Here is a 15,744-nt window from a genome sequence, read left to right on the forward strand (position 1 = left end):
CATTCATCGTCGCCGTTTATCGCCGTTTATCGCCGTCCGGTCACCGTCGACCGCCATCCCGGGCTCGTTGGAAGCGCAATTCGATGGCGCATACACCGGCATCGAATTCCGACCGAATTGGATCGGAATCCGACCGGAATTCCGACCGAAACAGAGCAGACAGACACTGGCGGCGATTTCGCCGAAATCCAGCCGAATTTCGACCGAATCGGGGCCGGACTCCGGACTCCGGCCACCTCCGGACCGCCGTCGAGTTGCGATTCCAACGGGCCCGGTCCGGCGGCCGGACGACGATAAACAGTGGCGGAGAAGAGCGAATGTCCGAGGAGAAACACTGTGCAATCGCGATAAACGGACGGCTGTGGTTTCACGCGATTCAGCTTGGACGACTGGGATCGATCGCGCACGAATCGGGCAAGATACCGTCGCGCAGTATATCAAAACTATATATATATATATATATATATATATATATATATATATATATATATATTAGCAAATTTGATTCATTTAATGTGATAAATTTTACATATCACACACATCAAACTAAATATTAGATAAAAATTTAAATGTAAAAATACATATGCTAAATACGAAAAACTTAAAATGTTATATTAGATTTCATTTTTTTTAAATACACAAGTAATTTTATACTAATTAATTAATCTAATCATTTACCATGTGATATATGTGCAAATTTAAGGAGGAAAACAATTTTATTTACATTTTTTTCATTCGTTACATTCCTAATCACAGTTTACTACGCATCAAACAACTTTACAAGATAATAATTAAATATTCTCAAGTCATAATAAACTCTGTACAAGTAGAAAAAAAAATAAGTATTTATCATTTCATACATGTACCAAGCAGATAGAAATATTTAAATATACAAAATACAACATCATCTGAGCCAAAAATTAACTAAGCCAAACGAAAGGACATGCGAAGCAGATAAAGAATTACATTCCTATTTGACTCATGTTCAAGACAAGAACTTAATTTGTATATAAATTACATTTAGAGACGACACTCGAAATTCAATTCAAGTAAAAAAAATTCTCAAAAACGATTCCCTGAATAGCAACGATGATGAGCCAAAAATGGATCGCTACTCAAGATGCATCGACCCAATATACAATGCAAAGCCAGTGGGATACTCCGGTGTGAAGAACAGAAGATGCTCAACAATCACTACAATAGCTGCCGATTGATGATGATTGTTGACGAACATATGATACACTGGGGCGAAGCAATAAACTACAAAGTAAAATTACATTCGAAAAGGTGACAAGTATAGGATTGCAATTGAAATTCTACTTGGTCAAACTGGTTTTTATATATGAAATCTGGAATTTATTGTAATAAAAAAATCTTGCAAAGTAAAATAAAGAAAAACACACTATTTTCTTCATATCTTGGATAAAAAATTATTAAGATACACAATTATATAGAGAGAGTTGAGTTCGAACATCTCAGCAATAATTTCCCCACATTTATCTTCACAGACAATCAAAGTGCAAGGATAACGAAAGAGATTTTACATCACTGATGCTCTCTCAAAGAATGAGGAAAATAACTCAATATCAATAGAATGGTCATGGGAAGAAAATCAGTTACAGAAAAACCATCATCACGGTATATCATTATTATTAGGAGAAATATGTCATAAAAAGTCATGCAAGAAAAATTATCATAAAGTCATCAAACATAACGATCTATGGAAAATACAATGCTTCTTGAACGAGCATTAGAAGTTCCAAGAATTTGGAAAAGAAATTAAGAATACTCTGTTATGGACAAAAATAATTACTAATAGTTAACAAATATGCATGCTAAACAAACTAATAGTGTGAACAATAGGTGATCCGAATGAAGCTATTTTAGCCAAAGGAAACTAGACAACCGTTGGAAGTAAAGTATCAGTCATTTCATTGGCTTAGCACTCACTTCACAACCTATAATAGAGTCTAAAAGTATGTATAATGAGGGAAGAGACACAACTATGTGTAATGAGGATTTTAAGAAGAAAGTGAAGGTTGATTAGCAAAAAAGAGCTATCAAGAGCTTGCACTGCAGAGGACAATCAAACTCCACCAAACAGTCAACACTCCATGAGAAACTTAGATAATATGAAAACACCACCATAGCCCAACTATTCCACATATCCTACCTATTCCTCATAATTGAGTTCCATCCAACTTGACCGAATGACTTGATAGTCAACTAATTCAAACAATGACATTGATCCTCTTCTAGTTAGAATTGAAATCTATGCTAGGTTCAAGAATCTAACATGTTCTTATATGTCACGATATTGCCCATAACAAAAACATGTTCACATTGAAAACGCACAAAAAAATGCCACATTTAATTTTTAAACTACCAATTACAAACAAATATCAGCATCCATATCTCAATTCACTTGAATTGATGATAATGTAAGAGTACATAAGTAGGCCAAAAAAGTAAAGAAAAACATAAACTTAGAAAGTTACATTAGGTTGATGGGGGATCTCAGTGGAATAAGTCATCTTCAATGCTCATAATGAGTTGCAGAAAGATAACGCAGAAAATATTCACATCACAGATCAAAACACCAACCGAGCCACAAATGGTGATAGTGATAGAATCAATTTTGTTTTCCTTTGGAGTATTTCAACAAATTTAGCTTTGCATTTTTTAATGTTATTTCAATTTTAATTTAGAGTTTAGTTTCCATTTTTTGTTTGTTCTTAAAAATGGCATTTCAATAACTTTTTTTAAAAAGTTTTTATGTCTTGTTATCAAGGAACTCGTTTTAGAAAATAAGTATTCTAGAGGCTTCACAAGGATTAATTAGAAAAAGACCTTACCAAGCCAAATTCCATTGAAAAATGAGAACAGAATAAAAGATGTAAAAGAGATCATGCATAAAACAAAGAATACATAAGCGCTAATAATATACATGAAACCATGAAAGTAAATATTTGTAGCTCAAAAAAATATTATGATACTGTACCAAAGTTGTGTTAAAGCATGTTGAAGGAGCTTCAAATATAGGAGACCATCAGCGCACGAAAGAAAAATACATAGTATCAGAGATTTTTTTTTTTTAAATGACATAATATAGAATGTCTGATAAAGACATGAAAAACTACCCAAAAAAATCTAGAGAAACTCTATAACTTGAGATGATCTCAGTGGGTTACAGTTATCTTCTCTACTCCAAACGAGTTGCAGAAAGATAACGCAGAAAATATTCACATCACGGCTCAAAAAATTAACCAAAAGACGTCCAATTTATACAAAAATAATAATAAATAAGAGCAAATTGTATACTTGAAACAACGGAATCAAAATATTTCAGCTCAAGAAATCGGAAATGTACCAAGGTTGAACGAAAACATGTTAAAGAAGGTTCATACATAAGAGAGTATGAGTGCATAAAATAGATTACTTATACAATCTATGGAGGAGACGATACTAGAAACAGAATGGGATCATAAAAATGCAAGCAACAACCAATCATTCAACAGCAGAAGACCAAAAATATATATACAAAAAATAGAAAATATTGTCAAATAAATGAATAAAATAAGAGAGGCTAATGTATGATAAAGACATGAAAAAAATACAAAAGCAAGCTAGAGAAACTCTATAAAAGATTATCACAGTGGATAACAATCATCTGGACTACACTGAGTAGCAGAAAGGTAAGCAGAATATGTTCAAGTTACAGATCTAAACAGAAACAACATCAACAAAAAAAAATCCTAACTAGAGAGGAAAAAACCCCATCACAATTTTTCCATCAATTTAAAAGGAGAAAAAATATATATAGATATACAAGAGAATGTATTTACCATGATCATGAATGAATACAGGAGTTCGGCGAAGTCGTTAGGATTAGGATCAATAGGGAAGCCGACGGCGGCGGAGAGTACGAGGAGAAAGGAGGAGATGATGAAGACTGAGGTAGACGGTGATAGAAATGGTTGCTTATTTATAGTTTGGAGCTAGGGCAGAACTTGTGGAACTTGCAACGAATGGGTAAATTGCATTTAGATCCTTGCAAAGTTTATTATTTACAGATTATTGGTCGAAATTTTCCAAAACTAAAACGAGAACTGCCATGGATTACAGGCCCGGCCCGGCCCGGCCCATTCGATCTAAGTAGGATAAATGGACCAGGTCATCCTCAGGCCTACACGTGGCTATCGGAACGCTGATCCACCGCTTATCTATAAGCCCGCTTCCGCCTTCCGGCGCCGTGCTCACGGCCGCTTCCGATGGCAGCGTCGCAACCACTTCTTCTCCGGTGCTCACTCCGATCGCTTCCAAGGGCTTCCAGTTCCAACTCCTTCGAGCCACGCCTCGGAAGAAGGTGCGCGAAAACCCTAACAGATTCGGCCATTTCTTCTGTGTTTGTTCCGGAATCTCTTGCTCTCTAACTGTAGTTCGAGTTGGCATTTGTCTTCAATCAAGGGAAGTGTTGCTGAGGAGCAGCGAAGTTGCAGCATTAGCAGCTATATTCCATTTCGGGTAATGTCTCTAGCAAAAGCACGGTTTATTTAAAAGCGTTTAGAAAAATAGTAATAGAAAATGAAGATCTCATTCTAGTCTCAAGTTTCAATCTAGGATTTTTTTTTTTCTTTTGTTTCTTGCGGATGCCCAATTTATCATCTCATGCACTGGATCTAGTACATGAATTAAGTGAAATGCAGTTGATGTGATTGAATGACTTCTTTGTTACTTAATGATGGGTTACAACTTGCAAGTGAAGAGTGAATATGTAAAACTTTTGCTTGCAAGGATTGGTGTTCATGATATTTAGCTTTCGTGGTAAACATGAATTAAAACTTGGTTAAAGGCAGGCAAAATTGAAATTCTCATGATGTGTTAGTTATCTATTTTATTAGAAACAAGTATAAATTCATTAACCAGACCTTTTTAATTTTTGACCTGATTAGCTCTTTTTAATTTAAGAGCAAGATAATTTTTGAACTTTAAATGTAGTATGAGCAACCAAGAAATACAAACCTCATTCGTGATCATATGTAGCATATAGATTGTTTTCCGGAATGAGATAAAATATAGGGAAACTTATTGCTTAAATAAGAGAATTAACTTAGTAACTTGTAAAATGCAACCATTGGCCTAAGACTACTTAAGCTAAGGTTAATAAAAACTCACTTATATAATCTTATAAATCTTCTATCAGTCTAAATTGCAGTAGCACAATCTTCCACATTTAAGGTTTGGCATCCCTGACAAGCATGTGTGGCCCATAGTGATAACATCATCATATTGACAGCATTTTCCATCACCTCACCATATCTATGATTAAAGCCCATCACACCAATTGTCAAAATATGGTTAGATGAGAGAACTTACCCATTGACTTATTATATTCAATCATTGGCCTAAATTGCTTTAAGCACAAATTAGTAGGAGCTCATTTATTTTAATTTATAAAAAAATTTATTAACTTATGACTCGCCATATAGTATTGAACTTAATGTCAATGTCATGCTTATAGTAATCGAGTTGTTTTCTTGCTCTTTTCTTATTCGTCATGTTGCTTTAAGTGAAAAATATTGAAGCATTAAACTGTTTTGTTTGACATGGATAGTGGAACAAAACCCAGCTATCTCGGAGTTCAGAAGAATCCTCCTTCTCTAGCACTGTGCCCTGCAACCAATAACTGCATATCGACTGCAGAGGAGATTACTGATAACCAACACTATGCTCCCCCTTGGTAAGCTACTATCTCCTTGGTTATATCCATGCCTTAAAGTGACTGTTCGAGTCTGAGAACATGTATATCCTCAGTATTAGTTCTGAATTAACACCAAATTGTCTTATACATACCTATGATTATGTGATAATGTGGCAATGATTGGTTTCATTTAATTGGTTAGTTATTCATAGGTACACAATTCAACTCAACACATAGATCCCTTCATTCTGCCAAATTAATTCTCCTAAATTTAACTATTGCTGGGCGTGACCATCATAGGAGGCGTGATTAAGAGGCTAAGACCACATGTGAGGGACAAACGCATGGTCTTCAAAGAGCCCACAACATGTCACCCCAGGAAGAACCAAAGGAAACTCCATGGATTTATACTAAGTTTATATGATATATCCAAAACTAAGAGAATAGTAGAACAAAATTTACAAATTTAAAGTTAATGGAATAAGACATTTCTGGAACAAATTAAATAACAAAGAGAAGTTAATTTGTCATAGAACTATAGAAGTATTTATATTAACTAGTTGATTGTGTTTATTTGACATGTTGTTTTCAACCGTTATTATGTTGAATAAATTATAGAACAGCTTACAGTTGATATATAAATTTCCCAGGCTTGATTCTTTCTTTTTTTATTGCTTCGGATTTAAATATTATCTCCTAATTAAAAAGAGTAGAGAGGGCTTTTTGGAGAATCGAATTGCTTAACCAATACAATCTCTTCTGGATCCTAGGAATTACAATCCTGAAGATGGAAATAGGAAGAAGCCAATAAGCAAAGAGGAAGCCATGACTGAGCTTCTTCAAGTGGTGAGTCAGAACACACACACACAGCTTCATTTGCATCTCTGCATATGCATATCACATCTTATTCAAGTGTTTCATCTGTTTGTGTTCAGGTGACAACACTGAAGCCCAATAATTTTACTCCTCTTATCGCCGAAAGAAGGGAAGACTACATCAGAGTTGAATACCAAAGTCCTATAATGGGTGTAAAATATTAAAATCCTTGCTTACAAATAAAAGTTTTGATTCACCATTCAATAAGTCTAATTCATGAATTTTGTTGCACTTAGTTTATTGACGACGTCGAGTTTTGGTTCCCACCCGGAAAGAATTCCATCGTTGAGTACCGTTCAGCATCCCGCACTGGGAACTTCGACTTTGATGTCAATAAGAAGAGGATAAAGGTAACACCCAATTGCACTTTGGTAACTCCTTCTGCATGATGTGAATATAGCTCTGATCTCTGGTTGCTTTATCGCCATGTTTGTTGGAAAGGAATTCCATTTGGCCATCTGATCTGACCGAAATTTACCGTCATTTGTGATGGCTGTTCTTTATTAATTAATCATTAATGATCAAGATCAAATCTGTTCATGTTTCTTATGTATGATCCATCTTCTTTCTTGTTTGTGGCAAGGCATTGCGCTTGGAACTGGAGAAAAAGGGATGGGTTTCTCAGGGGAATTTCTAATACGCCTGAACTTGCTTTTCTTATGTTTGTTTTCGGTGAAGAGCTAAATGAACAGCACATTATTGTTCTTTTCACTAGTCATGAACTGTTCATATATTGTATTTTGTACAAAAGGGAAGATTGAAATAGCTCATTCATCAGATTAAATCTAAAATGATGTGTAAGATAAAAAAATGCGAATGCTAAAATGTATGATATGAAGAAAAAGGGTATTTTATTGAACCGCGTGACTAAGAAATATTATGCGTGAACATATTCAAGTTTTTAAAATTTAAAAACACGCTTTCTCGTTATACCCTTTCTTCGTTTTCACATTAAAGTTTTTTTTGTGTTCAAATTTTTCTCAATCGGTTTAAAATTTTATTATTCTTAAATTAATTTCTACAGTTGAATTCAAATATGAAAGTATAGATATATTAAAAAAGTTTTATATTAGTCTCGATTTTAAATGATTTAAAATTTTTTTAAATTCATCAATTATTTTTTAATTGATGGATGGATTATATCATTAAAAATTTTAAAATATGATATTATTCAAAATAGCGGAGTCATATGGATTCATTATGGTAGATGAGTATGTGGTTGATGAGTATTAGTCCCACGACCATTGGTTAGTATTTAGATCGTATATTGAGTTTGTGATAACTTTTATTAAGTCTTTGTAAGTTTAGAAATTTATTATTTTTAATTTTTACTGTCAAATTTGAATATGAGAGCAAGAATATATTAAAAAGATTTTTAGAGGTGCATTGATTTTGATTTAAAATAATTTAAAATTTTTTAAATTCATCTCTTAGTTTTATTTCAAAGTAATTGATGGATATATATTTTTCAAAATTTTTAATATTTTTTCTAATAATAAGAGTTTTAAGAACTCATTGTGGTATTAGTTAGTGAGAATTGTTATCTTAGATATATATTATAATGATTATGTGATAAATTCTATTAAATTTTTATAAATTTAAAAAAATATTATTCTTAATTTACACTACCCACTTTAGATATGAGCGTATAAATATAAATATAGTAAAGAGACATGTAAAAATATATTAATCTTGATTTAAAGTAATAGAGAATTAGTTTCGGATGGATAAAGTAAAAAATTTGAACATGGAAAGAAGCTAGAGTATAACAAAAAAAAATGCTACTTATGTTTTGAAATTTTGAAACTTTAGATACATGAAATGAAATAAATAATACTGAATCTTGCGTCCAGTAAAATAACATAAAATACCAAATAAAAAATAACCACGCCTCTTTATTTATCATATAAACATAATGGTTTTAGAAAAAAATTATAGTCAAATTAATAAATTATTTAAAATTTTAATTTATAAATGATGTAATAGAAGTTTATTTATTATTTGCATAAATTTATTTTAGAATAATTATAAAAATTGGTAAATTTCATTTCCAAAATTAAAATATTTATTCAAGAGGGTTGACAGTTTAAAATATTTAAAGACGCGCAATTGTTTTGAAAAAGTTACGCTAATGTATGTTTATTAATCTTGTTTAACTCCGACAAAATAAAATTTATCAAATGACACATTTAATTGTTTTTCAAAGCAAATTAATTTTCATCTTTTAGAGTAATCAAAATATTTTAAAATTTGAAATATGTGTTTTTATTTATTTCTGCCAATAGATCTGATTATTAGGTAGATAATTAACTAAACCAAAATCAATTTGAAATTTTATTAGATATATAATTTGTGTGTTTTTCAATATAATTTTGTTAAAAATAAAGAAAATAAATTTGGGTAAAAATTAAAAAGGTTTTTTTTAATCATCAGAGGAAAATCTGATTTTGATTTTTTAATCAAAAAGCATCTACTTCCCAACTCAAATGACATAATTATTCTTAAATACTATTCTCATTATAATTTCATCTAAATCCTAAAACAATTGGATATATTATAGCAGAAGATTTTCATTATTATTCTGTTTAAATTCTAAATTAGCAGATATGTTATAGTAGTTACAATACCATGATTACTACAAGATATATAGCTATTTCGATTTCATAACTACTATAATTAAATAATTATAATAATTATGATTTCATAATTATTGTAATTATAATAATTGTAATAGTTATGAAATTGTAACAACTGAAACATAAACAATTATCTCAAATAATGAATTCTTCAAAAAAAAAATTTAAAACATTTTTTTTCAATTTAAGATTTGATATTATGAGTTATATTTGATAATAAATATAGATCTCTTACTAATTTTTTTTTAATTTTTTAATTTGATATATGATTTTGTAGCTGTTATAATATATATAAGATTTAGATAAAAAAATATAAAAAAAGATAATAATAAAAATAATATATTAAAGAATAATTGAATAATTACGTAATGGTGAAATATTTTTTGATAAAAAAAATAATTGTGCTCCTCACGTGCAGGTCCACTGGCCGCCTATATTTCGCCCCAAATTGTAATCCAAGACATCTGTCTCATCACTAGGGTTTGCACCAACAGAGCGGAAGCTACGATTCCCTCCTCCCGCCTGTTTAAGCCCGTCGCCCATCCGGGAGATCCTACTACTTTTACGGTTTTCCGGTCGAATCCTTCGCCCTTTCATCTACAGGTTCGATTTCTGTCCTTGGATCTGAAATGCCCCTGCCTTTGCTCGTATTGTTTTGTGTTATTTCTTCTTGAAGATCTCGGTTTTCTATCTCTAATCATGTGGGTTTTGTTTCTTTTTATAAAAAATGTTGCTTGACATGTTTATATGTATTTTCGTTCGTATTATGACCTATTTATTCTGATGGAATGAGATCAGTTTGTATGCCTGCTAAAGACCGAGTTTTCTGACGTTTCTATTGCTTTGACTACTTGATAGGTTATGGAGTCTGATACGCGATTAGTAACAAATCTCTAGCTTCCTTACATGGCTTGATGATGAAGCTTTGATACCAATGTTTGCTTTAGATCAATACGGTTTACATTAGTCTGTCCTTGCTTATGATACTCTTTGATGTCAACAGCTCGTCTCATGGTTTCTTGCCTTTTAAAATAGTGGTTATCTAGGCGGTATTTGTTAGCTTGCATCTTGTCTCAGGTTAAATTAATTTAATATAGTTGATATTGGAAATTCGAGATATGATCTGCTGAGTTCATTGGTGTATGGTTATACAGTGTAGAAGTTTTGCTGAAAATTTGATAATTCAGGAAGACATCATGTGATGCCTCTTCAATCACGGGCATTACTATTAATTGTTAGATTCTGGTAGAGTTAACGTACTTCTTGCTGCATTTGATGAACTTCTTATGCCAAAAACCAGTGCAGTGTTATTCTGTTACACTCCTAAATATTCATGTGACTAGAAACTTTTAGGAACCACATTCTGATCTAAGTACCTGTCATACATGATATTTGTTCTTCCTAGAAAGATTGCTGTTATATTGTTTTTTTTAACAATAATTTGAACTAATTTTATATGTATATGTATTGATTCTGTTGGTATCATAATCTCTTCTTGTCATTACTGACTTCCAATAAGAAATGATGAATTTTAGCTGTTTTTTTTTCAGATTTCTGATGAGGAGGTACAGTCCACCTTACCATAGTCCACCCAGGAGGGGTTATGGTGGTAGAGGAAGAAGTCCACCCAGGAGAGGTTATGGGGGTGGGTATGGTGGGAAGGAACAGGGATCTGGCAGTCTTTTGGTTCGGAATATTCCTCTAAATTGTCGGTAATGTTTCTCGTAACACTTTTATCGCGATTATTTGATTACTATAGATAGATAATTTGTGTGTGTATCTGTTCTGATGGCCAATTAACAGCAGTGAATTTATTCAAGAATCCTTTTTTATTGTCCTACAGGCCTGAGGATCTTCGAGCTCAATTTGACAGATTTGGTCCTGTTCGAGATGTTTATCTGCCAAAGAACTACTATTCTGGGTAAGTTTATGTTGGTTATACTAGTGATATTTATCATTTTGCATGTATCTGTTTGATTTTTACAAGATTAATGGGTTGTAGGATTTTCTAATATTCGGTCCTTGGGTTCTAGTGTTTTATTTGTTCTAAATACTTGGGATCTTTTAAAAGATCATAAATTAAGGCAAGCTATCACAGTTAATCTACTTAAACCATGGTTGACTTCTCAAGCTCTATTGAATGTGTTTAGTTTCTTGCTGTATGTTTAAATTGTCTCTTAAAATGCATTCTGTTTGTGAGAAATATGGTATTTTAAAAATGCATTATTTGCTAATATTCTTTATTTTATTTTCAATATGAATTAATTGTTCAAATGATTCTCAGGGATGTATTGATTTGAAGTAAATAGAAGCCATGCATTTGTTGAAGAACACTCTTTATCATTGCATAATATATTCTTTTTGTTGAGGACTTGTGTTTTGTTCAAATCAAGAAGTCCCTGTTTGAAGAGAACTAAGTTCCCCATCAAGTTTAGTTTTGTAAGGCAAAGATAGGAACCTGAACTTTTTGAAGTGGGTTTGACAAGAAGATAATCGGAGGATTATATTCTAAAGTGCTCCATAGTGTGCATTCGAGTGAAGAGTATGACATGCAAATTATAAAGTGATTGTAGAAGATACTTGAAGACATTAGAGCTTGATTGGTAAACCCCTTTTTCTGACACTTGAACATCTTTTTGCTGGAGTGTTATTTGTCATTGTCTGTGATCCTTCAACAAGTGTGCAAGACATATTATGTGATTGCTCCATTCCGGTAAACTTAGCAACATGGAGATTTTTTTCACCTTTTCCTACTGTTATGAATAAATTAAATTATTTGTGTTTTGATAGCTAGCTATCATGTTGCAGAGAGCCACGTGGCTTTGCATTCATAGAGTTTGTTGATCCTTATGATGCTTCAGAGGCACAATATCATATGAATAGGCAAGTGTTTGGTGGTAGGGAGATAACTGTAGTTGTTGCAGCTGAGTCAAGGAAAAGGCCAGAGGAGATGCGTAAAAGGGGTAGAGTCAGGTATTTTGCTCGCCCTCATGTTTTATTGATTTCTTTTATTTTACTTCTTTTTATTCTTGATCATGGTATATCATGCTACTAATATAATTACAATTCTTTACCTTTTGCTAGAGGGCCATCAGATTATGATCGTCGTCGCTCTTCTCATCATGGTAGAGTTTTTTTTTTTTTTGCAATTTTTATAATATAAATTTCTTATGTACTTTCTTTAAGTAATAGTTCTGACATGGTACTGTACTATCATTCTGGTTTGTTTCTAATACATTTTTCCATGTGAAAATTTGCTAAAACATTATATTTTTTAATCAAATTTCGAGTAGGAAAATCTATGCTTTTACTTCTGTTAAACTTGAATTGTATTTCTTAGATTTTTTTCCTAAAGTATGTATTGCTTCTTGGTTCTAGTGTTTGGACATACTTTCTATGTATCGTTAAACTCTATGTTTTGTATTGCTATTGATTCTTTGTGATCTATAAAGTAAAACTATGTGAAATTACTAAGCATAATTTGTGATAATATAACTTCAAAATCTGAAATCATCAGCGATATGAGAAATTACTAAGAATGGTTTGTAATTATATGTATTTGAAGTCTGGAAACGTCAGTGATATCCTATGTTTTGTCCACCAGCATCTTTTAATTGCAAGATTAGCATGTATAAAAATTAAAAGGAGACCCCAGGGACGTTTTGAGTTATCCATTTCCTGAGTGGCTTCTTGATTCATTCGACCATTATGCAAATACTCTTTTCTGTTGTTTTATTGTTGGATCTCATTGGTTATCAAGTAGTTCATCAAACTTCATAAACTTGTACTGCTATACTTGTTTCAACAAATATGTGCCTTTCCTTTTTATACTTAACCAGTACACTACCATTTGCACCACCAATTTAGGTATCTAATATTTTTTGGTACTTCATGGTTGTCAAGATTATGCTTGTGCCATAGAATCTTATGATTTTGCTGTCCAAATTGGCTTAAACACCCCATATCCTACTTCCAATGGTATATGGATTTGGCTGGGATCTCATAAATCTACAATCTGATTCAATGTCCTATCACCTTTTCTAAGTAGAATCTTGAACCTAATAAAGTTGACTCAATGGGATATACTTTTATTCACAATGCTTGCTATAAGAGAATAATTTCAATTGCTCTAAAAAATTTTAAATTTCCAAATATAATATCTTTTTAACGAAGTATTTTTTTTCCATTTGTTATCTTGAAGCAACCATTTACCACATTTTTATGTAACTCCATAATATTTAATGCTTTCATTTTATATTGCTAGTGTGAATTATTCTCTGTTATGCTTTGAAAATCCTATGTAACTAATCAGAAGATCCTTCAAAACTTTACATAGAGGTCAATGGTGGGAAAATGTGTTGCAGACCACAAAAAATTAAGACTTCAGGGCTTGTAGTTGCGTTGATGCTAGATATCAAAAGTTAATGGATGTTATATCTGATTTTAAAAAGTACTATTGTTAAATTGTAGGATTTAGTTTTTTGTTCAGGTCCTATGAGCTGATGCCATGAACGCATCAGTGTTTCTTAGGTATCATTTCAGTCCTAGCAATCCTGCTTCTGATATTGTAAGTTATTTTAATTCTAGCTTTTGTAGAGACTAGTTGTATTTTTCTCCCAATTCTTTCTAGAGTACTACCTTACATGAAGCTATTTTTTCTTTTCCCATGTTGAATATAATAATTATTAATGGTTTCACATTATGGTGGTACATAATTTACTTGTTTCTTACAGCAAAATGTGTGGCTGTTTTTTGAAACTTTGCTAATTTTATGTTACTGTTACTTGGAAATAAATATGCAGTGGTATCTGATGGTGTGATCTTGTGCTTGAATTTTAAATTTACAGGACGGTCACGGTCTCGTTCAAGGTCACGCTCACACTCTCCCCGTTATTCTTCAAGGGCTCGACATCATTCACGGTAAGCTTATGTGAATTTCTTTCTGTTGGAAGTTTCGGAAGAACTTTTCTTTATAAACAAACTATTATTGAAATTTTCAAAATTTTTTGTTTATTCTCTAGATCATATTCACCTGCACCAAAATCCCGCCATGATGACTATTATTCTCCAAAGAGAAGGCAACGCAGTCAGACAAGATCTCCTAGAGAACATTCAAGGGAACACATTGAAGATGATGATCAGCGAATCAATTCTCCAAGCTACACTGATGCTAATAGAAATGGAGATGCTAATGGTTATGATGAGTAAGTTAAATTTGATCGCACAATTTTATTATGATTTTTTATTTTTTTATTGTAAAGTTATATCTGCTCTCAATTTTTCGCACCATTCCTCAATTTTACACCACAGGATACAAGATCTGCAATATATATAAAGAACATGTTTGTATGCTGAAGCTATAAAGTTGAGTAGAACTAAGAATATATTGAATGAAAAGAAGCTTCATAGTGTGAATAGGACTTGTATCTGTTGCATTTAAGAGAAGTTTATGTATTCATAGGATAGTTTTCTGGTAGCATAGAGGTTCTTTCACTTTCCTGAGATTGTCACATCTCGAGGAGTACTTTTGGGTGGTAAGCTCATGCAAACTGATCACAGCAAAATGATACTACAGCAAAATAGAATTTTAAGATTGATGTGAGATGCTATTAGGAGACGAATAAAGATCTCATTATTTTCCAAGCAATTAGCTGTGCAACACTTCCAGATTATGAGATGAGAGAGATACATGTTAATATGTTGTTTTGGCATATCCAAACCATCAATGCAAACACTTTAAGCATATAGTCTTACCTAGTGTTTGATTACAGGAAAAATGGTGGGGCACTTGGCTTGTCATTGTTTGTAATGGCATGTATCATCTCTAATACCACTGCTTGTTTCTACTTGATCTTTGAGTCCATGCATGATTCAAATGATTATAATGTAAATGCTTTCAATATGCCGATAAAAGTAGATGGCTATTTCATATAAAACTTTATATCCCAGAATTGCTGTAGACTGTTTTTGCCTGTGACTATTAGCCCATTTAACCTTCTGATATCCCTAGTATATTCTGCAAAATGCTAAAAATTCTGGCCTATGCTTACTGTATCATCCTGCGTCGTCACGTACAGTAAGCCTTTGCATGATGCTGAGGGATCGCGATCCCATCGGAGATCACCAAGGCCAAGACGCCTCTCAGTTTCGCCTCCTGGTTCAAGATCGAGATCTGCTGATTCAAGCCCTAGATGAAACAGCTAGTGAAAAAGGTATGACCCTTTTATTGGTTTTTGTTCTAAAGTTCTGAACCACGATAACAATGTATCTCATCTCTTGCATGGTAACCAGAAAGCTGGATGGCACTTTCCAAGTCTGAAGTCTCGTGCTGGATGAGTTGTAGGATTTTGTGGTTTGGTTATTGTAAGATATTCGACATGGATTGTGATGTTACTTGAACTCTTCTGAGAACACCTTCAGCTTTTCTTTAGTTGTAGTGACAGATTTGTCTAAACTTTTAACTAATTGGTTTGATCAAAAAGTTATCATCTTTGAGATTACATTTCATGGCTATCATCATAATTTTTTTTT

At 32.6% G+C, this 15,744-nt stretch overlaps 2 protein-coding genes, 1 long non-coding RNA gene and 1 other non-coding gene across 4 annotated transcripts; 2 read left to right on the top strand and 2 right to left on the bottom strand.

Moving 5' to 3' along the window:
* Positions 1-827: 827 nt before the first annotated feature.
* On the bottom strand, positions 828-3,943 carry LOC141837673 (uncharacterized). The gene is made up of 2 exons (XR_012602559.1): positions 3,846-3,943; positions 828-1,260 (listed from the first exon to the last, which is right to left on the bottom strand). It is a non-coding gene; the product is annotated as an uncharacterized LOC141837673 (long non-coding RNA).
* Positions 1,469-1,558, bottom strand: LOC141842505 (small nucleolar RNA snoR26). Its single transcript, XR_012602941.1, has one exon. It is a non-coding gene; the product is annotated as a small nucleolar RNA snoR26 (small nucleolar RNA).
* A 328-nt stretch (positions 3,944-4,271) lies between the features above and the next one.
* LOC141842043 (uncharacterized) lies at positions 4,272-7,324 on the top strand. The gene is made up of 7 exons (XM_074730258.1): positions 4,272-4,366; positions 4,468-4,524; positions 5,615-5,740; positions 6,472-6,547; positions 6,637-6,729; positions 6,814-6,927; positions 7,161-7,324. Exons 1-7 carry the CDS (start codon positions 4,272-4,274, stop codon positions 7,212-7,214), a joined length of 615 nt encoding a protein of 204 aa, XP_074586359.1. The 3' UTR covers positions 7,215-7,324.
* Positions 7,325-9,692: 2,368 nt separating this feature from the next.
* On the top strand, positions 9,693-15,713 carry LOC141838881 (serine/arginine-rich SC35-like splicing factor SCL30A). Its single transcript, XM_074726487.1, has 9 exons — positions 9,693-9,816; positions 10,764-10,925; positions 11,057-11,134; positions 12,022-12,186; positions 12,298-12,338; positions 14,061-14,133; positions 14,235-14,417; positions 15,291-15,425; positions 15,505-15,713. Exons 2-8 carry the CDS (start codon positions 10,771-10,773, stop codon positions 15,406-15,408), a joined length of 813 nt encoding a protein of 270 aa, XP_074582588.1. The 5' UTR covers positions 9,693-9,816; positions 10,764-10,770; the 3' UTR covers positions 15,409-15,425; positions 15,505-15,713.
* Positions 15,714-15,744: the final 31 nt, after the last annotated feature.

The sequence above is a fragment of the Curcuma longa genome, chromosome 11 (genome assembly GCF_044706935.1).
Source record: "Curcuma longa cultivar G26 ecotype Majalengka, Jawa Barat chromosome 11, ITB_CL_G26_1.1, whole genome shotgun sequence".
Lineage (NCBI taxonomy): Eukaryota > Viridiplantae > Streptophyta > Magnoliopsida > Zingiberales > Zingiberaceae > Curcuma > Curcuma longa.